General features: G+C 37.0%; 1 protein-coding gene across 17 annotated transcripts in view; it reads left to right on the top strand.

Annotated features, from left to right (window-relative positions):
* The window catches only part of MAGI2 (membrane associated guanylate kinase, WW and PDZ domain containing 2), a 1,439,413-nt gene that overhangs the window by 1,250,010 nt on the left and 163,588 nt on the right, over window positions 1-25,815 (top strand). For 12 of the 17 annotated variants that reach the window (XM_032275750.1, XM_032275746.1, XM_032275742.1 and 9 more), the window contains 3 exons: window positions 6,051-6,082; window positions 12,219-12,408; window positions 21,885-21,926. In XM_032275750.1, coding sequence (XP_032131641.1) covers window positions 6,051-6,082; window positions 12,219-12,408; window positions 21,885-21,926 — 264 coding nt within the window. The remainder of the gene's footprint in view (window positions 1-6,050; window positions 6,083-12,218; window positions 12,409-21,884; window positions 21,927-25,815) is intronic. The other 5 variants (XM_032275744.1, XM_032275749.1, XM_032275752.1 and 2 more) reach the window with 3 other exon arrangements.

The following is a 25,815-nucleotide window of genomic DNA, read 5'->3' as shown; positions in this document are numbered from 1 at the left end:
GTGTGGGTGTTCAGGTGAGTTTCCTGTCCTCCAGGAGGGTATCACTGAGACTGTGAAAAAAAAAAATTCTCTCTCTTTATTCTCTTTTTTCTCTCTTACACATGTGATATGTGTATACTTTTGTTCTCTCTTTTCACTTTTTTTCTCTTTTTTTATTGCTTGAGAAATTTTTTTTAACTGTGGTAAAATGCACATACATAAAACTTACTATTTTAATCACATCTCAGTGTACAGCTCAGCAATGTTAAGTGTATTCAAATTGTTTTGTCTCCTTTTCTTAAGTAAAACAAAACACACAGCTTTTGATAACCAAGGGCATGGAAATGTGTAATGAAGCATATCTTTATTTAAAAATGGCTCCTACTTCTTTTCTACCGTTTAAAGAAAAAGAGAAATAGAAAGTGTTTCCCCAGCATCTCCATCATTTTTAGTAACTGTAGAATCCCTTGTGAAATTCATGACATTGTAACAGTAATCTTCAAAAGCAGAATCAGATGTTCTAGCAAGTATTTCAGCTCAGGGAGAAACTATTTCACATCCTGCAAATCAGAGTTCAGTGTATCAACTGGAATACAGAAGTATGTTGAAAGACTTAGTTCTGTTTGGGAAAATTCCTGAAAATCTTGAAAAGGTGTCTTGGCATTATTCCAAATTGACACTATTATGATGGATTAAAGTTGCCCTTCATTGTATTTTGAACTCTTATTTGAATTGGGGTGATTTTAAGAAAGTTCATCATCTTGTTGCCCTGTGAAAGTAAACAATAATAAAACTCTTACCACACAAATGCACACCAGGGCTCTCCACTTGAGATCTACTGTAAAGACATTGCTATTCTTTCATTTTGGCTATCATGTGTCAGGAGAAGTAAGTTCTGAAAAGAGTCACTCTGTAATGTGCATCAAGCAATTTGAAAACGGCCCTTTGTGGCACTAACATTGGCCACAGTGTTCTGTATCACATGAGGTGACCTCAGTCCAGGATCCCAGTGAGCAGGCAGTCAGCCCAGTGCAATGATAAGTATAGCAAATGGAATGTCCTAAGGTTTCTCAAAATCAAGTCTCCTGACGTTAAAGGAAATAGTAAATATTTTCCGGGCTTTTTTTCTGAATCAAATGGATATTACCTGCAGTAGATGTTACTATTGTGTTTTTATTTTAATATGGTTACCAGGGACATATATAAAGTTTCCCTACATAGGATGACCAGATTTAGCAAATAAAAATATAGAATTCCTAGTTAAATTGAACTTCAGATAAACAATGAATAATTTTTTATATGAATAGGTTCCAGAAGTATCAAATAATTTTTAATAGCAGTATGTCTCATGTAATATATGTCTCATGCCATATATGGAACATACTTATACCAAAAAAAATTATTCATTGTTTTCTCTGAAATTCAAATTTAGCTGGGTATATATTTTATCTGGCAACCATATTTCTGCAGTTCATTTAAAATTGTATTTAGGGCTAGGTGCAGTGACTCACATCTGTAATCCCAGCACTTTTGGAGGCCTAGGTGGGCAGATCACTTGAGACCAGGAGATTGAGACCAGCCTGACCACCATGGGGAAACCCCGTCTCTACTAAAAATAAAAAATTAGCTGAGTATGGTGGCAGGTACCTGTTGTCCCAGCTACTCAGGAGGCTGAGGTGGGAGGATCACTTCAGCCCACGAGGTGGAGGTGGCAGTGGGCTGAGATCACACCACTGCACTTCAGCCTGGGGTAACCACATAAGACCCTGTCTCACGAAAAAAGAAAATTGTATTTATTTGACATGTAGATTAAATTTATATTTCAATAATGAAATCAGTGTTGTCTTTTTTTTGCTGTCATTTTCAAGTACCAGGGTTTTCTACCTAAACAATTTACACTGTGTCTGTTTCTCTGCCCATCTCACTGTGCTCTTAGGTGCAGAGTTACAAATATATTCTAGTTTTATTTCTGATTCCAAAGAAGACAGATTTTTCAGGTGTAATTCAGTTTTGTGCTTTGTACTAAAATGCATCTATTGAAAAAATAAAATTTGAAAATGCATCTAGCTTCTATATTAGCTATAACTATATTTTTCCATTTATTCTTTTTTCTTTTTTGTCCTTATCCATATTTCATTTAATTTATAACTGTACCTTGAGCTCTTTTGCTTTCATCATAAGACTCAAGATTAAATAAATACATTTGCACTTGTACACACACAAATTCACACTCAAACAGACAACATGTTGCTAAGGATAAAAGTCAATAAATGATCAGTATGAAAAACATGAGTCAGGTCATTATAAAAAACATTGTAATCTCACCAGAGAATTCTAATATACAGATTTCTATAGAAGTAGGGGAAATAAGGGCCAGAAACTAAAACAAACTATTACTATTACTATTACTATTATTTTAAAGAATATGGCTCTTTTTCTATAAACTTGGTTTGGGAATGAAGACTAACTCAACTCAGAAAGGCTGAAGAAAAGGTTGTCTGTATCTCTGTTCCTATTTCCCTATGAAGATGGGTGATGAGATGCCCAAAAAATAATTTTCTCAGGCAAACCAAGCCTAGCAAAATGCTTAGAATTGAGAAAGGCTAGGATGCCAAGCAAGGTGTAATTGTTTCTGGGGGATCAGAGGAAACTGTCCCTACAGTCTGTGAGGCAAGCAGCAAAGGTCAACCTTAGCAAGCAGTTTTTAAGTAATCCTGCCCAACAGAAATTATTTCATCACATAGAGTGTGGAGATTCACCACACAATATGTGTATGCAAAACTTTCTAGATCTCAGAAGTCTTATCTTGCTTTTGTGATCTATGTCCTACCAGAATAATTTCAGAAATAAGCTAAATATAATAACCAGCATGTCTCTTCCAGGATTTGAAAGTTTTGATTTGGTTTTCAGTGCTCTTTAATTTTAATTGAAATAGACTAGATTTTCTAGAAGGGTCAGGTCATCTCCACAAAAAAATATAGGACATTTATCGTAGTTTGACCCACAACTTCCCATGAAGTTAAGCAGAAAGTTGGAGTTTGATCACACAGAAAAGTTGACCTCTGTCTTCATCAGGACCAAATTAAGTATACTCAAAATAAGCGTTTTTCACTCATCTTAATTTAAATGTTTGTAGCATGATTGATAATTTGACAAAGAAACACAAGGGGTGACATAGCATTTATTTTTAAGAAAATTATTCTGATACTATCTCTTACCACCTAAAATTCCTTACTCTGCAGCAAGCAGCTTCTTCTTTAAAATGATTCAGAAACAGCAACTATTGCTTCAAAGATTGAACCTTCTGCAGCATAACTCAGCAATAGAATTATTCAGAAACTGCCATCAGATGAGCAGTAAAGGAGCCCTGGGTTGCACCACTGGTCTGTGGTCAGATGAAATGAATTAGCCCTAGAAGAATGAGGATCCCAAATGCCCATGATGAAAGGCAGTCAAATTAAACACCTTCTCTCTCCTTGTCTGTTCTCCACCAGGCTCCTGCTTACACAATTTTAGTTCTGACACCATAACTGCTCAGAGGGTAGATGATCATACATTTTCTATAGGAGGGAAAATCATCTTTTAAGATAACGTCTCATGTGGAAATGAGAGCGCCATTAAGAGGAACTATTTTCAATACCTCTGTATCAAAGTCTAAGAATCCCAGCACCTGTCAAAAGTGAAACTGGAAATACTCTAAGTCTGTTTGGGCATTGCAGGAAGAAGGTGACGACACAACGTAGGAGAAATAATTGAATATTTTGACATTGTGAAAATATATAAATGACATCTTTTCTCAAAAGTACTGTTGCTGGCAATTCCATAAAACAGCAAATAAATTTTATACTTCACTGAAGACAATGATTAATCAGGCAATAGGTTAAAATTTCTTTCACTTTTAAACTCATTCTAAAATTGTTTTCACTGGCATTTTACAGAATGACTCAAGGAGATAAATGTATTTATTTATCTGTAATTTTTACTGTCAACTCTTTCTAAAAGGATGCAATTAAATCCTTATAAACCACACATTGAACAGAATTTTTTTGTTAATTGGAAAGAGGAATAACAAACAGTGTATGTAAGACAGAAAGAAAATTAATTTTACCGATCTTCTTGGGTAAGATGGTTATTACCCCAAACATTAAATTTAACTCTGTGTTCTAAGGAAAACTAAGAAACATCATGGACTATATAGTTTAACTTTTTTTTTTTTTTTTTTTTTTTTTTAAGACAGAGTCTCACTCTGTTGCCCAGGCTGGATGGAGTGCAGTGGTGTGATCTCGGCTCACTGCAATCTCCGCCTCCCAGGTTCAAGAGATTTTCCTGCCTCAGCCTCCTGAGTAGCTGGGATTACAGGTGTGTGCCACCATGCCCAACTAATTTTTGTATTTTTAGAAGAGAGAGGATTTTACCATGTTGGCCAGGCTGGTCTCAAACTCCTGACCTCAGGTGATCTGCCCACCTCGGCCTCCCAAAGTGCTGGGATTATAGTCATGAGCCACTGCATCTGGCCCCAGTTTAACTCTTTTCATAAAACTAATCATCACTTATTCACAACAGTGCTTTGAGGTGCAATTAGTATTTTTGCCATGCTGAGGTGGATTCCTTAAAGTGTGTAGGTAACTATGTGTCCCTATTTCTACAGGTATTTCCTACAAATGGAAATAGAAATAGCTGTCAACCATGCCCATTTTGAACAAGTCTGTTTTAAAAATGATAAACATAGTATGCAGCATGTTTTTAATGTTCATTTTTATTAGACATTTTGTCAGAAACTACCTGATATTAACTTGAATAAAAATTTTTGAAAGAAGGAAGATATATGAAAAGATATTATTTTGTTTTATGTGCTCAATTTAGCTTTGGATTGTTAGGACCAGCATGTGGCAGTGCCTTCTCTATTTTAAGCTTGTTTTTATCACCTTTTAAAAACTGATTTCATATGCTAAAATAATAATAATTTGTTAAAAGGGAATTAATCTATCCTTTACTTTTAATTATCTTAATCATTTGGATCACAATGGGTCAGTTGAATCATTATATTTTGTGATAATAGAAAGAGATCAGGGCCAGGCGCGGTGGCTCACGCCTGTAATCCCAGCACTTTGGGAGGCCAAGGCGGGTGGATCACGAGGTCAAGAGATCGAGACCATCCTGGTCAACATGGTGAAACCCCGTCTCTACTAAAAATACAAAAAATTAGCTGGGCATGGTGGTGTGTGCCTGTAATCCCAGCTACTCAGGAGGCTGAGGCAGAAGAATTGCCTGAACCCAGGAGGCGGAGGTTGCGGTGAGCCGAGATTGCGCCATTGCATTCCAGCCTGGGTAACAAGAGCGAAACTCCGTCTCAAAAAAAAAAAAAAAAAGAAAGAAAGAAAGAGATCAATACATTGGATAATAGAAAGAGATCAATACATTGGGTAAAAAAGCTTTCATGATACACAATTCATTCAATTAACAAACATTTTGAGCTCTTTACACAAAATATTTGCTAGCACTGGGCACAAAGTTAATAGAAATCTGCTCCATCACAGTGGAGAAACACTCACAAAATTTTATAGTGGAACCTAATTCATAATGTAGGTGTATACATTATTTTTAAATTTATAATGAAGTCTTATTAATTTATTTTTAACCACATAAAGCAGGTAAATAAAACAATCAGTTCTTATACTAAGCAAAGCTATTTGCCTCTGAAAATTTAAATTTATGTCATTATCCTCTCTCTCTCTTTCCCACTAAGGCTGTGCCAAAGAATCCCTAAGGATGACTGAGTCTTGGGCTTTGTAAAGCCCTGACGATTTGACATATGGTCACTTGCCGTCTCCGTGCCTTAGCATCTTCAGTTGCCAAATAAGGAATATTCCTAGAATCATTAATACAATTCCAATGAAATTGTTTGATTTTGAGCTCCTTGAAGAAAAACATACAGCCAGGCAGAAATTTGTTATTGTTACTGTTTGCTATTAACTAATATATAATCAATTATAATTATCTTAATATCATGCCACCCATAGGTGGCAGTGGGCAATATTTTCAAAGTTCAAATATTGTTTTCTTTATTACAGGTTTCTTTTCTCCATGGAAAACTCCAAAGCCTGTAAGTTGGAATTATTATGCTTCTTTCTTTATTTCTACTTACAATTGCAATTCCATTAAATAAAAGTTGAATTGGGTGACCTCAAAATCTCTCAACTCTAGCAGTCTGTGGTGTCAAAAAAATAAATCCTGTGTCCCTTTGTCTTGTATCTGTCCCACAAGTACAAGAGTCACTCATGTTTCCTTCCTATGAAAACAATTCTGCCCTTTTTAAAAATATGTACTTACAAAATGAACATTAATACTATGTAGTCTAATGTAATGAAAGTACTTTAAAAGCCTTTTGTTTTTCTCCGTCAGCAATACTATGTAGTCTTCATAACATGGAATTTTTAGAAACTATGCAAACTAAAGGCCTAGAAGTCTTGACCTACAAGTTAAATCTAGTCCACAAGAAATTTAAGCTTGTATACATTTATATTTACACTTACATTTTAATGTCTATGGAGCTACATATATGTCTGTGTCATGTATATATATGTCTGTGGAGCTACATATATGTATGTGTCATGTGTATATATGTTACCTCTGTATATATGTGTGTGTGTGTGTATATATATGTAATGTGTATGTATATAGATATACACATGGGTATATGTGTCTTTGTACACACACACACACACACACACACACACACGTATATTTAAGCTCTGTATACTGTATATATATTCTGTCAAACCTGCCAATCACTAAAAATGGTGCTTCTGAATCTTCTTTAGATACTGGATATCTGTAGCATTATCTGACAACTCTAGGCCTACTTCCCTATGAAAATTGCTAAAATGTTTGTGCCAATGTAAGAAGATGGTGGCTTTTAATAATCTTTTTGCAGAGCTGGACTAGCCAAGTTGTCTTAGCAGTTAGAGATGGTCTTTACTTGCAGTTAGATTGAAACTATTAATTGCCCAAGTCCCAAGAGCTGGGACTGGTTCTCTGGGATCCCATTTTATGATGAGTTAGAATACTCTGCCCTAAATGGGATGTGTGAAGCCCCTGACTACAAGAGACTGCGGCAAAGCAGAATACTCTGCCAACAGAATCTCATTTAGGATTTGATTCATCTGGTCCACAGAGAACATTAGATGGAAAACCAGTCTTATTTAAGTTTAGCAAATCACATAAGGATGCATGTGATTTTGAAAAGAGATCCTTTTAAATGTTTAAAATGAAATTTGTTTTATCTTAACCAAGGTCTAAAGAGTTCCTTCCTTTCACCACCAAACTTAAATCTGTGCTCTGTGGTTATACACATCTTTATCTAATTTAACAAGGAACCTCATGGTGCTACAATTATGCAACCTAGTGATTTCCTTATACGTACCACATTTACACAAATTATGTCATTGGGTATAATTACAGCATTTTCTGTCATTATTGTAATTACATTCATAGTCAATAATTCCAAAAAATGTTTTATAGAACTCAATGTACAATTAATCCTGAATCCATGTATTTCTACAAAAGCTAAGGCTTGGACTTCCAGGTCATAGTTAAGAGAAGGTAGAAGGCTATAGAATTAATGTCTTCCATGTATCTACCAAAAATTCCTTAGACTGAGGACTATAATGAGAGGAAGTGTGGCATTAATATACTTGTTCAGGGTGTTGGCATTAAAGGCATACTCCCTGGACTCAAGTTTTGTTTCTTCTCCTAACTACATGACTTTACTATATGACTCCTAACTATAGCTATCTACTTAAGCTATCAGTGTCTTAAGTTATATATCTGTAAAATGGAGATAATAACAGCCCTCTTTTATGGTTATTGTGAAGAATTCTATGAGTTAAACCATGTAAGGTGCTTAAAACATGTTGCCTCTACATATTGAGCTTGAAAACATAAACTACTATCACCACGGAAAGCAGACCTTCCGTGCATGAGCCTTTACCAAGTCACTCTATGAAATGAACATAGTTGACTGAACTATTAATCCAAACAAGTATATAACAATATACCCACAGTATGTGGGTTTATACACACTGTCCTCTGAGTGTGGCCCTTATTGGGCCTCTCTTTTCCAGTCCCACCTTCCTGGGCATGGACACCTGGGACTAGACGAGAGAGGTCCAAGAAGAAGCTTGTTGAGAAATAAACACGTGGCAGGTAACAAGCTCTAAACAGGCGAAGGCCAGGAAGGCGCCAGGTAAAGGATTGATGATATCTTGGGTCAGAATAAGGAAATATTATATGGGATGAGATCTAGCTAGCTTCCTCCTAGTCCTGTGTGACTCCCTGACTCTTTGCTGTCCTACTGATCCACATCTTATGCTATTCCATGTCAAGATAGCCGCTTCCTGTTGAACAAATAATATGCTAAAATAGTGAGTTCTCATTTTCTCCATCTGGAAAGGATCAAGTGCATTCCTCAAATACAGAATCAAGCCAAATGTTGTCATCTTCCAACCTCACCCGAAATAGTGAGATGGAGTAAACTACTCTAGTTTCTATAGGAAGGAAACAGTTTCTGAACAGAGCATTTCATGGGAATCGGGGAGAGGGGCCTGCCTCATTCACATCTCTCTACTCCCTGTGTGCACCCTAGAATCAGAAGCTAAGGTTGAAGAAATTAGCTACCAGCCTGGCCAACATGGTGAAATCCTGTCTCTACTGAAAATAGAAAAATTAGCTGGGCATGGTGGCACATGTCTATAGTCCCAGCTACTTGGGAGACTGAGCAGGGAGGATCACTTGAATCTGGGAGGTGGAGGTTGCAGTGAGCTGAGATCATGCCCTTGCACTCCAGCCTGGGTGACAAAGTAAGACCGTGTTTCAACAAATAAAATAAAAATAAAAATGAACAGCCACAGCCATGAACAGATTGTTCTATTTTACTATTTGATGCCTGGGTGTGGACTGGACGTCCAGGCTGCTGAGATTTCAGTGCTGTCCATTCATACAGTTGCACAGACATCCATTCACTTGCCAAGGCCAGCAGAGGCACAGACTTCTCTCAGTATAGAAAACAACTTTTATTTCCATTTGTGCTTATTCTAGTGAGATGTTTATAAACATTGGCCTGGGTCTGGACACCACTGGGACTGGACAAGAGAGGCCCAAAAAGAAGTTTGTTGGGAAATAAACACCTGGCAGGTAACAAAAACTCTAAACAAGAAAAGGCCCAGAAGATGCTAGGTAGAGCAAGTGAAGCCATCGACCTCAATAAGGGGACAGGATCAACATCCAGGGGGTTCATGAAGGTAGAAATAGGCCAGAGTGTCCCAGGTAGAAAGCAAAAGTCCAGAGACTAAAGTGCCTAAGGAAGTAGGGAAGAGACAATGGAATGTACTCCTCGGAAGGTGCAGTCGGGCCAGCACACCAGCCCCAGCTAAGGGGGTGACCTCTGACCCCAGGGCGGGTGATGTGCCCCAAGGTCTTCTGGGTAGGAGCCACCAGGTAACTCCATTGAGGAGGGAGCAGAATACGAGGTGGCAGAGAACAGAATATTGTCTGCTTTTTTCATGGGTGCAGTGATTTTCTGCTTTAAAGTCTTTTAAGAAACCCTGACAGAGTTACTCAAGAGTTAATGAATCTCATAGCAAGAAGTTGTGAATGCTTTACTAAGCATGAACTGGACTCTTGACTAATTCCCCAATCTCTGTGCTACAGAAATTGTAGAATTTGTCAATCTGCCACGGCAGCCTTCCCAAACAGTGCCCAAAGCATTACTTGTTCTGTAGTTTCAAGATTGTTTTTTAGAAATACCAATATTTCACCTGAAGCATGTCCAGTGACTATATATGAACAATACATATACCAGCAAGACACACGTGGGTATCAGGTAACCCTCAAAGGAGTATAGAAGAGACACTTGCCGAAGCCCTGTGATGACGAGTGGGATAGATACTTCAGCTCCTCACACCGTATTTCTGATTTATTTACTTGTTGGTATTTAGTATCTTATATTTGAAAACCGAAGGGATAAAGTCACAGCCAGAATGCATCCACATGGTGCCTAAAGTCAGCTAAAGTGAAAAATTACCAAGGATGTGCCTTTACCCACAAATGTGGTTTTCCACATCATGGCAAGGTCACCCAGAATGGATGACCAAGGAAACCCAGAATAGCTTTCTGTATGAATTTTGCTATCAAATGAATTATGAAATATATAAAGATGGGAACACAAGGCCTGCTGAGCAGAAAATTCACTACAATTCACTATAACTCAAACCATATTTACCAGGTATTCCCCCTAGTGTGGTACTATATAAACAATTACTCCTGTTAGAGTTACAGGTGTTTCTGACCCAGGATCTGCCACTGGCAACTGCTGGACCTCAGACAAGCCACTTACCCTCTCTGTGCTTCTAAAGATTATGTTTCATAGGAGGAAACTGAACTAGACTAGGGGTTTTCCATCCTTGTCAGTTAGAGAAACTTTGTTCAAATGAAATCTTGGGCAGTAGCCCATATAGAAAACAAATTAAAATGAAGCCAGTCTTACTGAGGGAAGGGTCAGTGACCACTTCTTTCCCAGTTTGCTGATTCAGCACAAACCCTTGCCACAGTCCCAGTCCCAAGTGGGCAGGGCAGGCCCCCTGGGTCTCCTGTGTTACACAGCATGTGTGTGCAGTTTAAAAAACACTGGAGTACATGGCATCTCACATCCCTTCCAGCTTCAAACTATTGATAATGGACAGGCCAGAGCTGGAATCGGAGCCCTGGCAGAAATATAACTAGTGTGAAAACAAAAGCAGGATAGTGCCATAACGAACAGAAAGTTACGATCCTGCCAAGTTTCATGTAGTGTGTATCAAAACTGGTTTTTTTTTAAGTGGCCATATTTTATTCATAATTTTCATCATTCACTAAATGAACATTTTCTGAGTGCTAACTCTGCACTGGTAATATAACATGGAGAAAGACACAGCCCTGGTCCCCAACATGATCTGTGTGAGACATGGCTGGGTAGAATCATGGTGATCACAGTTGGATGTGATGAACTGGTGTGAGGGGCAGAAGGAACAGGGTGGTCAGCAAGAGCCTTCTAGGAAAAGAGACATCTCATCTGAATCTAGTAGCCAAGTGAAGTGAGGGAGGGGATGGAAGAGTGGAAAATGCATATAGATAGAGAAATTAAGCATGCAAAGGTTCAGAAGCAGAAGAGAATCAAGTGGATCCTAGAGAATGAGAAGCCAGCCCATTAGCCAATATGAGGAATGTGAGGAGACCAGGGTCAAGAGGAGCCCGCTACGCCCTTGTAGGAAGTTTGGCCTTTGTCCTGAGGACCATGCATACTCAGGGCAGAGTTTCAGCAGGAGGGCAAACTAATCTGCCAGTTTATTCAAAGCAGGAAAGAAAAATTGAGTTTGAATGAGTCATCAGTTGACGAACGAAAATGAAGTTGGCAGTGCCAACAGGTGATCTCAGGGACCCTGGCTTCCACCTTGCTAAAAAGTGGTACTGATCTCTGCTTTCTCTATCTCATAGTGATAATGTGCGGATCCAAGAAGATCATGTATATAAAAGAACATGAGAAACTGGGAAGTACTCTGCAGGTCTTTAAGAAATTAGAGAAGTAGCCACATCAGTAGCAGCACTCTGGGGGAGGAATCACCAGATCCACAGTAAATGAGGCTTCCTAGGAGACTCTGAACAATCCCTGAATCCTAGATGGTTGCATAATTACATCAAAATTGAGAGGAAAGTGACTGAATATTTACGCATAAGAGGTTGTTGCTATATGTGTAGGTGTCAAATTAGTATATGCAGACGACTGTAGCTTCTGCTCGGGGAAAAGTGATGTAATATGTTGAAACCACTTTAGAAAAGGAAAAAATGATACCATACATTTCTAGGTACTTACATCTGAATTATCTTGAGACACATTATCTTTATCTTATAGGGAAAAAACAGAGAAATTAAGTGGTTTGCCAAAGATTACCAGCAAATATTTGACAAGGTAATGTAAGTTATATATCAGTTTGCATTCAAAAGTCAGACACCACTTGCATTTATAACAGTTTATGATGTTGTCTTACATAGGCAAAAAATCTTTTCTTTCAAGGAACTTATACCAGAGGTTTACTCGTTCCCTGGAAGAAAGGTCCACAAGGCAAAAAAGATTAACCTGAAGGTGGCAAGAGAAATAACGAGGAAGAATTCGTCAGTCATTTTCTCTGTCCTCTTTCATTTTTCAGATAATGGACCGATGGGAGAATCAAGGCAGTCCTCAAACGAGTTTATCTGCTCCAGCCATACCACAGAACCTGCCCTTCCCACCTGCCCTTCACAGGAGCTCCTTTCCTGACTCAACAGAGGCCTTTGACCCACGGAAGCCTGATCCATATGAGCTCTACGAGAAATCTAGGGCCATTTATGAAAGTAGGCGTAAGTGAAAGCCACATAAAACAAGGGTACCTTAATGATAACTGAGGCACTGCCAGGAGATATATTGAGGCTGAATTACCTGGCATGGTTTTATATTCTGAGTTTCAAAAGTGTTTCAAGAGTAGAGCCAACTCGTCTAAAATTATCTTAGAAAGACTATTACTCTAAAAGTAGGTTTATTGTAGCTTTCAGCTTACATTTTGTCTCCTACTTTTCTTCCCCTAATCCCCTGAAGAATATCAGGAATATATTTTGGGGGATTGGGGGCTGCAGTTGCTGGTTTTGTTTAAGTTACCAAATACGGAAAAGAAGTGTTTAGCCTTTTTTTTAAATCGGTTTAATGTGATCTTGAGCCTAAAGCTTAGATTTTTCTTAAAGAGCCTTGAATGGAGCCATTGAAAAAGTTAGGACATTGGGTAAAAAGTCAGCCAAGCCTTCCCACCCCACAGGCATGACATCAATTGCTTCCGAAGGCAGTATTGATCTAGGTGCCAATCATCTCTGCCACAGTTTTCTGCTTCTCTTTTAGTGCAGTCAGGCACATTTGAACATTCAGTCTTAAAATATTGTGTATGTACTTGTGTCCCTATCTGAAGGTCTTTTAAAATGACTGACTTTGTAAACATTAGAAAACAAGGCTTTTAATATTGCTTGTACCATCGCTTTGCTTCTTTCTACCATCTTGCAAATCACCTCCTCCACATGTTAGAAGACAGGAATCTCACAGTATAATAAGAACCTGTGTATTAAATGATCCGGAAACCCAGCCTCATAGAAGAGTTTGGTCCCTGGTGCTCCCATTTATGGTCTGCTGATTTCCTTTGCTTCAGTGTTCCACCAATGTCTTGTTTCCAACTTTATCATCCGAAGCATGAATAGCAAGTTTTAAATTGGGTGTGATCTCAGAGGATCTCAAATCTGCTTACTCTTTTGATGAGCTCAGAGGCTGAGAATTATGCACCCAGCTGGTAAAGAGGAAAGCAGACATAATAATCTTTTCCCCATCCTCTACAACTCTTTGTAAAACTAACTTTGGTTGATAAAATGGTTAGGACTGCAGGCCATTGACAAATCATTTATATCAAAATGAAACATCTCCTCACCACAAACCCACACACACTTTTTTTTTTTTAAGAAGTGGCTACATCAGAGCTACTGTATTTCATTCCTCTCCTTCTGGATGAACAACTGAAATATCATATCTCTAGATTGTATCATTAGAATGTCTTTGCTGTAGTAAAGAACAAAGTAGGCATTCCTAGCTACATAATATACAGTATGAATTCAGGGTATTAATGTTCATTAATCTGAAAAAAAAAAAGATTTCAGCATAGTTTCTAATACCTTTTCTGCTTCAATAACCAAGGTATTGATTGAATATCCATCTTTCTGTGAGCACTGTGAGGAGATACCAAAGATGAATAACATGGCCTGCTCTCACACATGCAAGGGGAAAATAAGAATAATGAATGTAAACAGGTAGACAGTAAGATAAAGTTAACAGTTCTAACATGGAAGGTGGAAAGGCGTAGGATCAAAATATCATCCTCACCTCCTTGGCTTGTTTAATTTTGTGACTGCATTTAGGCAGCATTGAGAGGTGCTTCCTCCTGCTTTTCGCCTCTTCCTTAGTCATTCGCTGCCATCCTTTTTGCAGCTTCCTGGCCAATGCAAAGCTTTAGGATTCAGGACAAAAACAATGTTGGCATTTATCTCGTTTTCTCTTTATGGTTGTCTGATATTTTTGTGCCCTTGGTTCCTTTGTACATGACCCTCTTCTCAACTCCAAAAGAATTATTTCTTTATCCAGCCCCTGCAATGCTGTTTCCGTTCATTGCCTTTCCCCTCCTCACCTGTAACAAACCAAGCAAACCAATCCACCTTAACCTCCTGGAGCTTTCTTTTTCAGTCCTCCTCTGGGAGTTCTTTATCCCCTTTCCCCTCTACAACTGCAGGAACAGCAAATATCCTGACTCCCCACCTCGCCCCGCCATGGGCCCCCATCAGTGCCCCCCCTGTGCCATTGCTGCTGCTGCCCTCATCACACCCCCTTCCTGCTTTCATCAGCTCTCTCTAATGTTTCTAAGGTCACAATAATGTTTTCAGGTTCAAAAATCTCAGGAAGCCAAAAAAAGGCAAGCTTATTTTCCTTCCCATCCTTCTCCTTTCTATCACATTTCTTCATAACACTAAATGGAGTGTGAATGAAACATAGAAATCATGTCAAGGTAAGAAAAGCTCCACCACTGAAGATTAAGGAAACCAGGAGAGCATGGCGCCGCTTTCTCTTGTCTCTCTGGATAGCTGATCAGTTCGTTCTGCTTGTGGATATGTGTGTGTCTTTAAAAAAAAAAAAAAAAAACTAAGATAGCCTTTTGCTCTTCTGTACATTTCCATTTCCAACTTTCACATTCTCATGTAAATGATTAAAGCAATACTAAAAGAAAAAAACTTTTAACTAATTATTGGAAAGCTCAGTCTGTTTCTCATTATCTTCATACAGGTTTTTTTTAATGCAATGATCATAAAATGTATGCACCCAAACAAAAGATCAATATTTCAAAATTTGTGATTATGAACCATTCCTATTCTTACTTCTTTGAATTATATGCATAACATTCAGGTTTGGCTCTGCTTATCCTTGTCTTTTCCTGGGGGTGGAGGGAAATCAGTGCAAAGTGTGGAAAGGAATCCTAACCAAAGCTGTTTAAACTAAGTCCTTTGACATTTCCCCTAGTCTATAGTGATCTCATGGTATCCTTCCTTACAACCACATCTGAAGCTAAACAGATTTTTGCATTCACATTGAAAACTGGGTTGCAGTCGCCAGATAAAAAGATGCCCCTCCACCCACAAGCCTGAGCTGTACAGAGCTACAGAATGTTTGTTCTGTCAAGGCTGTCAAGAAATATTTGGATTCAAGTCACCAGTCCCCTGCAAATGATGGAAATTTATCAAATGATGTAAATGCTGCTGTGCCTCATTTGGCTCATAATTAGATTATGCTGACATTTTAATGTGCATGCACAGGACATCTTAATAAAGATGTATTCCTGAAAAAAAATGCTGTGATTTTAAACAAATGAAGATAACCATAGGATAGTAGAGCCACGTGAAACAGAACATGACAGGTACATGCTATGATTAGGAAACACCTCCTATCTTCATGAGATCTCAAGATGAGCCAGGAATGGAGCAAGACAGAGAAAGGAAGATTCTCCCACCCAGCAGGCTAGCAGTGCCTCTGACTTCAGAGCATTAGGCACAGTGCCCGGAGGTAGCAACTCCAGGCTCCACGTCAATCAACAAGAATATATGAAACACTCACTATGTATCTAGAACTCTGCAAGACACTCCACAAGAGAAGTTATGAGAAATAACCTCTGCTCATTAGAAGCTTACAGTGAAGGTGGGGACACAAACAAATACATAAGAAAACCATTTCTGAACAAGGCTCCATTACACAACATAGCAAATAATGTCAGTATTTTAATGTGTGAAATTACACAGTAAAAATAACTAAATAATGAGAGTTTCTCAATTTCCATGTGCAAAATTGATATTTAATCAAGAGAATTTTATCTGTTAAGTACCTTTCATCATCAAAATCTCATTAATCCTTGTTGGAGAACTCTGAGAAAAAAAAAAAGAATTTTTTTCCCCACTAACTTAATTCCATATAAGTTTAAACTTACTAAATGTAAAAGTATAACTATGTGAAAAAAAAAATCCCTAAAAAAGTTTTAATCAATGGGCCTTCTGGATCTTCATATTAATTATTTAAACATTGACCCTATGTCAGTACTACCAATTCCCAGAAAAGGACAAAAATCTCCCCGGCTCCCATCTCTACCAAAGACTTTCAGACAAATGTAACTATTCTGTTTGTGATAATAATCTCTGTTGATAATTGACTTCTTGATGCCCCACTACTTGCAATTTTAAAAACTGAAAACAAAAGAAAATAGATACCTTTGCGTACTGGAACAAGCCATGCTATTTTTTACTTCCCTCTTCTCTTTTTCCCAAGAATCTCATAAAGGAAGAACTTGAATTTGATTTGCAGTCACAATAGGAATGGCTTGAATGTTCTGGTTTGTATGCTAACATTCCTAATGCTGGACTACAGATGCCACTGCTAACCTTGGAGAAAAGCAGGCCATTCGTGTTTTCTCTACCTCATCTCCTCCTGCCCTTCTTTCTCTGTGTGTGACTGCATCCATCCTCCCACTACATATTTCTAACATGATAGGAAACTTTTTTCACTGGCTTAGTTACTTATAAGACTGTCTAGGGTGACTACACATGGGAGTTTCCCTGGACAATCCTGGTCTGTGTTGTCCTGGCATAATTATTAATAGTTCACTTTTTACCACCCTAGACTGTCCTCATTTGAATGATAAATTATAATGTTTTTCTTTTTTATATAATTTATTCAAGGAATAGTCATCATTGCTGTTCAAGAAAAGCATATATTTAAATGTACACACCATGAATAAAAAGCGTAATACCTACTCAGATAAATAATCTTTTCAAGCTAATTTATTCAGCTGATAGAATTTATGCCTATACATATTTTAGCCCTAATTTGAAGTAAAGGCTTATTCCTGACTAGTGTTGGTAGCCAAGCTCCAAAGTTAGATACATGTACAAATCTACTTCACGGCAAATGAAGTAGAAAAAAAATAGGTAGTAAAGTTTTGCACATTTAAGTACTATGCCATGGAGTCCTCTTTCTTAACAGAGAAAATAAGTCGGGTTCAACATCACAATAGTCACTGAAATGAAAGGGAGTTAATCTCATCTGTTTCCTTCTTCTGGGAAAGATTATACTTAGACAACTACAGCTAGATGACTGGTAATAAAAAGAAGAATTGTGATAGGCAAGGCAGTATAAAGTGCTTCCCAAAGAAATGAGTGTGGCTTACTTTGGAATCTTACAAAATAAAGTTTTGATCACTCTGATGGGCCTGTTGACATGGGATAGGGCCTTGTCCTGTTGCTTCACTTTTCTTTAAGCCAGACTTGTTGTAAAGGTTTATCTTATCATTCAGCTCACGGGGACACTGCTTGGGCCTGTTCTACACGGCAGCCTTGAAAGCTGGAGCGAATAAGCAGAGGCAACCAGGAATGGGAAAGAAAAATTCTTATTTCCTAAAACTCTTCCCTCAGGGTTCTGTCCCTTGGTTTAAACCCAAGTTGAATTATGACTGAAGCTGTTCAAACTTTTTTCTCTTCACATTGAACTTTGGTTATAATAAGTAAACAATTTATGAGGTACGACATGTCCACACTCCTTTGTGTTAAGACATCACTCAAATGTAGAATCATAAAAATGTCAGGATCCGTATGGTGTAATATGTCTTATGGTATAACCTCTTTAGAACAGAAATTTCTCTGAAATGTCTTCAAAAGAGCTCACACAATCAATTTTCCTTTCCAGAATTAGACCTAATAAGCAACGAGTATCATAGCAAAGGTAGCAATCAAAAGTGACCACAGGCCAGTGAAAGAGCATAATGGAGAAGCAAACTGTTTTGTAGTACTATGTCTGAAATGAAATGATAATTTGTGGCAGATCAAAAATGGACAGTTATGTTTTTCACATCTAGGGCTGTTATCCTGCTCTTTTGTTGTTCATTGCATGTTATTGAATTCATTGTTCAGTATTGTAATACACATGTAATTTATGGCTGATCACAAACAGGTGGTTGTATTTCTAAACTATCAGGTTTTCTGCTGCTCTTTCCTCGTTATTAGTGAGCAAGAGTTGTAGTTTGCACTGTCTCCCATCCTAACAGCGAGCCACTTGAAAGGATGGAGTACTACAATAATATTATTCACCACAGCACACTGCCTCAATATCTCAATGAAAAGTGATGGGGGAAGCCACATCACATATGGTAGTATCTATGTAGGGTGCTCAAAACCAAAGCTCTGAAGCCTTTGAAAATCTTTTAGCTCATGCCTTCCTGACCCAAGTCTCCTTTTCCCCTGTAATTAAATACCCAATTGAGCCAAGCTAGAAATATCAAAAAGTTTAAGAAAGGTTTAAATAAATTCATGGATGCCATAGCTACTGGCTGCTATTATGTGATTATGAAAGGCCACCGTGCCTTCCCAGAGAACACCCTCACATATGAACATGTGCTAGACCAACCCCTGGCCTGATTTGCTCAAACACTGCTGATGTCCAGTGCATTAAAGTACCCCCACACACACACATATGTTCTCTGGAACACAATCTTACTTTAGTGAAATATTAAAATAAGTTAATGTTAAAACACTTTTACCAGTGACTCTAGCATTAGAAAAATAAAAGGATAGAAAAAGATGTAATAATGTTATCATTTTAAATGTCCTCAGTTGTACGGAGATATTAATTTTCTGCACCCTTTTCTTATGAGAGAAGCATTATTGTTATCCTTAGTATAATTTGTGTTATGATTTGATCTGTGAAAAAAATTTGCCTTTCAGACGGAGTTTCTAATATATCGCGTTGTACATCACTTTGCAGTTATAATATATTGATATGAAGATCAGTAAATCCAGTTAAGCTGTGTCTGCCATTTTAATATGTAGATTTTAATTAATTTGGAAATCTGATTTTAAAAAGGTATCCTCAGATAACTTTCTAAAAAACGGTGGTAACATTTATATTTCCAACAGGCTCCTTTTGAAATAGGAAATTATCATGGTGTGAGCTAAGTAAAATAGCAAAATAAAAGCTGTGGTAGGACACATATTTTTCCCATGTATTTTAGAAATTAGATCCAACCCTAGAGCTTATAAATTTATTTCATTCAGTAATTTAAAATTAAAAGATCCTGGAATTAGACAGGGGATTAAGGCAGGTGGAGGAGTAAAAAGTAAACTCTAAAAATCAGGTCTTGATTGAAAGTTATTTAATATATCAAAGCATTTTGTTGGTTGCACAAGCTGGCAATGTAACCCAATGTATTTTCATGAATATATGTGAGACCATCAGAGCTGCAGAGTTTAAGCACTCAATGGCCAGTAGGTCCTCATGAGAGTATAACATAACATGTCGGTTTTATACCTAATGGAAGTGTTTCAAAGGTAGCACTCTTCCATCCCTGATACAGACAAAAGGACATTTCTTAAGTCATAATTCTAAGCAGCCACACCAAACATGAAGGTTCTTTAAAAATAGCAATTCTGCCAGAAAGCTAATTTGCCTTTACTGTGAAAGCACAGCTTACCTGGCAGGAATGATCGTTATGCCCTCCATGAGCAGACTGGCTCTTTATTTGAAACAAAGCTCAGTGAAAAAGCAACAAGACTTTGGTCTTATTTTACCTTTTAAACTTTAAGGATAAAATAATCATTTTTTCATAGTGCTTTATATGGTACAACTATATTATAAAATTATGTCATCTTAACACATTCAGAACGGGAGAGTTCTATTGTACTATGTTCTTACTCTCTGCCTTTTAAAACTCTTAAGTTGCCTCGTCTATAAATGCTCTTAAGGAATAATCGTTTATGATTAGTGATTATATATCATAAATAATTATTTATAGACACAAATAATAATAATGGTATGAAATTTCTTCCAAGCAAAAAATAATAGTTCACATATTGAAGTCTACAAGTGCGAGAGGAGTGGTTCTTGCAAGAACATTTTACAGTTCTTTTACCCACAATGTGAATTTGTGTTTTTGAGAGGTTTAATAATGCTTAGTTAATTTTCATCTGAAATTCCTCACATGATTCAAAAGCAAAACAATGTGGTAAACTTAATATTAAATTCATCATAGAGGCAAAAATATCCTGCCACTCTCTCAGATAGAAGTATCTCAGCATATCTTAACATAGATCTTTAGCTTCTTAAGTATTTCTTGACCAGAGGTTTGCATACATGTATCATCTGCCCATCTGATATTAAACTCAGTTTTGTGGTTTAGGAACTTCTCTAATGACAGAACAGTGAAGGAAGAGGAAAAATGCCTGGAGATGTTAGGAAAAAATGTATAACGTGGTCAGAAAAGAATGTATTATTTATTCATAATAATACTAAAATGAAACAAGAAAGAGCTTTATTGAATAATGCATTCTAATTAAGTTTAAAACATATAGCAAGTATGTTTTCTAAAAAGGATGTTGAAGAGTTTCCTGTGAGATGGTACAGAATACCTTACACAAATCACGTAGCATTTTGGGTCTTACCATCTGTGCAATGAAAGGTGCCTTGCATCTCTCATTCTGTTAATTCTTCTACGATATTAAGACCAGGGATTTAGAAGGCAGAGTGAAAATCAAGGGACAATTTAATTATGTTATTCTTCAGGTTTAGCAGTTCCAGATAAAGTCCTGGTGAAAGTCTGCATTTCTCAAACATGCAGTAAGGAGCTGCACATCTCAACCATGCAGAGTAGGAGGAAGCATGTCAATTGGAGTCTTGCTACCCATGAAAAATGTTAATGCACAAGAGCAACATGTCTCCAGTTACTTCCAGAACACAGTATGCAACCAGGTTTTTCTAGGTTCTCAAATTCTAAATGTGGGATATGCCTACATTTTGAAGGTGCTTTGTACTCACTTTTTTGAATTTTTATGTTATTAGACTTAACATAGATTATAACATAAACCTTATAAAGGATCTCTATTGCTAAAATAAACTAATTTAACTCAACTACTTATACATAACTTCAACTACCCAGATAATTGGAAATATCAAAATATTTTGACTAGTGTACATAAATCAATACCATCATTGATTAGATTTTCTACTTTTCATTTCAAAGTTTTATGACACAGAATTATAACCTAATTTTAAAGGACCTATATTTTCCTTATATATTTCACATTCTAGATTGACTTTACTTTCAAATTAGTATTCTTATAATGAGAATCAAAACAATATTTAGAAATGGTAATCTTATTCCACCCTTATCGTAAAAGAAACTCAGATTTTTCTATTTTGGGTGCATGTAAAAGAAACATATTTACAGGCCAGGCACGGTAGTTCACACCTATAATCCCAGCACTTTGGGAGGCCGAGGCAAGTGAATCACCTGAGGTCAGGAGTTCGAGACCAGCCTAGCCAACATGGTGAAACCCCATCTCTATCAAAAATACAAAAATTAGCTGTGTGTCATGGTGGGTGCCAGTAATCCCAGCTACTGGGAATGCTGAGGCAGGAGAATCGCTTGAACCCCGGAGGCGGAAGTTGCAGTGAGCTCAGATTGTGCCATTGCACTGTAGCCTGCGAAACAAGAGTGAAACACCTTCTCAGAAAGAAAAAAAAAAAAAAGAAACGTTTACATACATGCTCATACATAAAGCAAGATAAATCTGTCCACTAACTTGGATCTTAGAGGAAAAAAAAATGTTTTAAACATAAGTATAGGATTGTGGTTGGGGGAGCTATGATAGCAACCAAAAGAAAGTAAAGATGAATTTTAAAATGCCATAAATGAATTTCAACTTTAATTCCCCATTTTCCCATCCAGAACAAGTGCCACCCAGGACCAGTGTTCGAATGGATTCCTCTGGCAAGTATTGTTCAGCACTCACAGTTCTGTGAACAAAACGTCTTCCATTTTGTGTAACAAATCATTCTTCTGAGTACTATCAGTTTCTTAGTATATAATCACTGTGCTACTTTAGTCACCTACATGAAACATGTATTCAAGATAGAGAGGAAGTCTCATCATGGTGAGCCTAAATGCCTGCCAACAAAAACAAAGGAAAACAGTCATATTCATGAATTTCTTTCATAAAATACTCTAGTAAAAGATTGAATTAAAAACAGCTGCCGAGGAGAGCCATCAGACTGAATAGACCTGTGCTATGTGATCCAGTAGCCACCAGCTCCATGTGGTTATTGGGCACTTGAAATATGCCTATTCTAAATATAGAAGTGCTGTAAGATATGTGAAAAATCTGCACTGGATTTCCAAAGACAGTACCCAAACAAAAAAGAAAGATGATTTCATCTGTTTTGTTTTATAAAATGTGGCTACTAGAAAATGTTAAATTACTTATGTGGCTTGCATTTTATGTACATTGAATAGCTTTAAACTAGATACAAATAAGAAGCTAGAAGGTCTCAGGAGATTTGCAATTTAGACATTTCCAAAGAATGTATTAGAAATTTTGCTAACACAGAATGAAATTCTTTTCAAATCAAGTAACTATTTATATCAGCTTCATTTTTTAAACAATGCCAATTATAAAATGCTATATTTCAATAAGATTTTAAGTTAGGCTTGAATATCATATTTTAGTTTTAGGAGCTTTCAGTCATAATTAATTTGCATAAAATGAAAATTTTTTTTACTTAATCATATCAAAAACACCAATTTTGGTTTACGCTAAAATATGTAACATTATTGTACAAATGACAGAGGAAAAAGAAGATGTAAATTTTTTTGCCTTTAGAATTAGTGATGAAAATGCTTTAAACAGCTAATCAGACCACCAGATTGAAATACTCAAACAATTGCAGAAAATAGTGTTTTATAATAGTAGCACTATTTCAGGGCTGTGGACTCACAGCACACATCTCCAGAGTGTTTCCATGATGACAGCTCATTATCCATCTCAGCATGTTCTAACACCCCTTGGAGAATATATGTGCTTGAGATCATTTCATTCTGTAAGTTTTCATGTCATTTTTGGGGGGATATGTAGAAAATATGGAAGATATTATTTAGCATTTTGTCTTAAAATAATGTCTAAAGAATTTATTTAGCATGACTAAAAATTTTAAAGCATGATCATTTCTCTATGCTGACTGTTAAATCTTTTTAATTGTTTTTAACACTATCTTATGCCCAGAGAGAAAATGGGATCTAGTAATTACAGTTGCAAAATGAAATCAAGATTTAATTTGGAATTTTAAATCTCAGCTTACTGGTCACAAAAAGGACATGTCTTTAAAATCTCAGATTCTGAATGTACTTCATTTAAAAACGAGAATAGAGTGGTCCGATAGTTTAGGTTACCCCAACATACATGCAAAGTCATAGTTTACATTTTCTAAAAAATATGTTACTTACTTAGAAGACAAAAGTTATAATATAGTTAGAGTATACTATGTTACTATACAATTCAGATTTTGAAGAAAAGAACCAATCCAAATAATTGATTGAATGTCCACACAAGTTATCGGAATATTCTGGGAAATCATGACTGCATTTAAAATAAGCAGATCTTGCTTGGCACTGTGGCTCATGCCTGTAATCCCAGTATTTTGGGAAGCCAAGGTGGGAGGGTAGCTTGATCCCAGGAGTTCAAAATCAACCTGGACAAGACGGCAAGACCCCCATCTCCACAAAAAATGTAAACAGCCAGGCACTGTGGCGCATGCCTGTAGTCCCAGCTACTTGGAAGACTTAGACGAGATGGAAGGATGGCTTGAACCCAGGAATCTGAGGCAGTAGTGAATTGTGATCACACCACTGCACTCTAACTTGGGCAACAAAGCAAGACCTCATCTCTAATAAAAAAAAAAAAAAAAAGATAAAATAAGTAGATGACCCATATTATTTCTGACATTTATAAAATGTCTTTTATCAAATTACATGTCATTATTTTTACTCAGATGTATTTATCATAATTATAAGGTATATTATTAACTTTATTTGCATAAGATCTTTAGGTACAGGGCAAAATTGATAGTAGGAAGTTGTAAATAATATGTATTTTTGAAACTAAGTGATAACTCCATAGTGGAATAATGCTATGGTTCATTGGGTCTAGGAGACTGCTGAGTGCCTTAAGACAACTAAGTTAGGGAAATATTTATTTAACAACTTCTACAGACTGTGCATAATGGAACACTATAGACAGCCAATGATAACTATGCCATCACCTAAGGAGCATATTAGTGAAAAACAATGGACTCTATGGCCAGGAACTTTGAATGGGCAACTCCACCCAAAAATAAGACTGCTAGGAAATGGGGTGTCACAGAAACTACTTCCAAAGGAGATGTTTCCTTGTTTAGGATCTAAAGAAATCTGAAGTCATAAACAGTGTATCAACAATATCAAATGAGGCACTGAAATCAATCAGTATGAGGAAAGAAAAAAGGCCATTTAATTTGGTCATTAGCAGGCATAGTGACCTTAAGGAGTGCAGTAGTGCCAAGAGAGAGCATAAACCAGACTGGCAGGAATGAAATCAGAGGTAGAGTGAAGGCTCCACTAGAGACAACTTTTCCTCGAAAGAGATGGAATGAGGAAGCAGAGTCATATTTAGGATGGGAAAATCTGAGCTGATGTGAAAGCTGAGGAGAGAGCCAAATAGAAACTGGGAGATGGCGTCTGCTATGGCCAACACGTGCTTGGTCACATTCACATACCCACAGGGATAAAGCAAACAAGTAAAGAGAAGGAATATTTCAAAGGATAGGGTATTAGCTACTTATTAGATAATGTTAGATTTGAGCAACAGGAACTATATAATTCCTTTTTAACTCATTCTATATCTGGAGTACATACAAATCCAGAAGTCGAGACCATGTTTAATAACCATTTGTGATTCCTGATGCCTTCCTCATGCTGTCTTTCCTAAATCTCTTTACAAGGAAAAGCCAAAAAAGTGATGCTTTTTCCAGCAGGAAAAATTGAACAACTGTATCTTCCATGCCAAACTGTGATGATAAGCCATGGTACTTATGTTTTAATTAAAACATGAAAGGGGATTCAAGTACCAAAATTTAATTGACATGTTTACAGCAGCATCCCATGTGCCAAATTAATTCATAAAAATGTTGTTCTTTGCATTTTTGAAGATTGAATCCATTCATAAAATTAATCAGTTGTGTTCAGTCACCCAGCCTTTTCCCTAACCGTGCACAAAGCTACGTCTTTCAAAAGCAAGATTAAGGAAATGTATACCATGCGAAGCCCCTGGAGTCTTCATGTGAAATAGGAATCAACTTTTGAAATCTGCTTTTCTTTATCATGAGAGAGGTCATCCTGATACCTGGATATGCGCACCATTTGCTACTTTTTAAAGTTAGTTTTTACAATACTGGTATGAGCCCAGGATAAATTAGGACTTGTAAATTCACTTGCCATAGTGGTCGTGTAAAATTCCGTCTAGGAAAAGGATCATGAAATGCTTCATAATGCCTGTCATAATTCATAACAGGCTTCATTATTTCATAATTCCTAAGGATCTAAGGACCCAACTTCAAAGAAGCAACACTGGCCACAGCTGGCCACTGAACACTAATATCTAAAGAATGCTTTATCTCCTCTTAGTCCATTTCTTTACAACCAATGCCTCCTCTTGAGCGTCATTAAGCAACGCCTGAGAGTGTCCCTGACAGTTCTGCAAAAAGGACTGAGGAAAAAGAAGATTGAAAAAAAAAAGAGTACAAGGGAACAGAAGAGTAAAAGAATGTTTGTGGGGCACAGTTGAACAACA

The sequence above is a fragment of the Sapajus apella genome, unplaced genomic scaffold (genome assembly GCF_009761245.1).
Source record: "Sapajus apella isolate SASKATOON/1434 unplaced genomic scaffold, GSC_monkey_1.0 scaffold7, whole genome shotgun sequence".
NCBI lineage: Eukaryota > Metazoa > Chordata > Mammalia > Primates > Cebidae > Sapajus > Sapajus apella.
The sequence above is the reverse complement of the archived record's forward strand: the minus strand, read 5'-3'. Positions and strand labels throughout refer to the sequence as shown.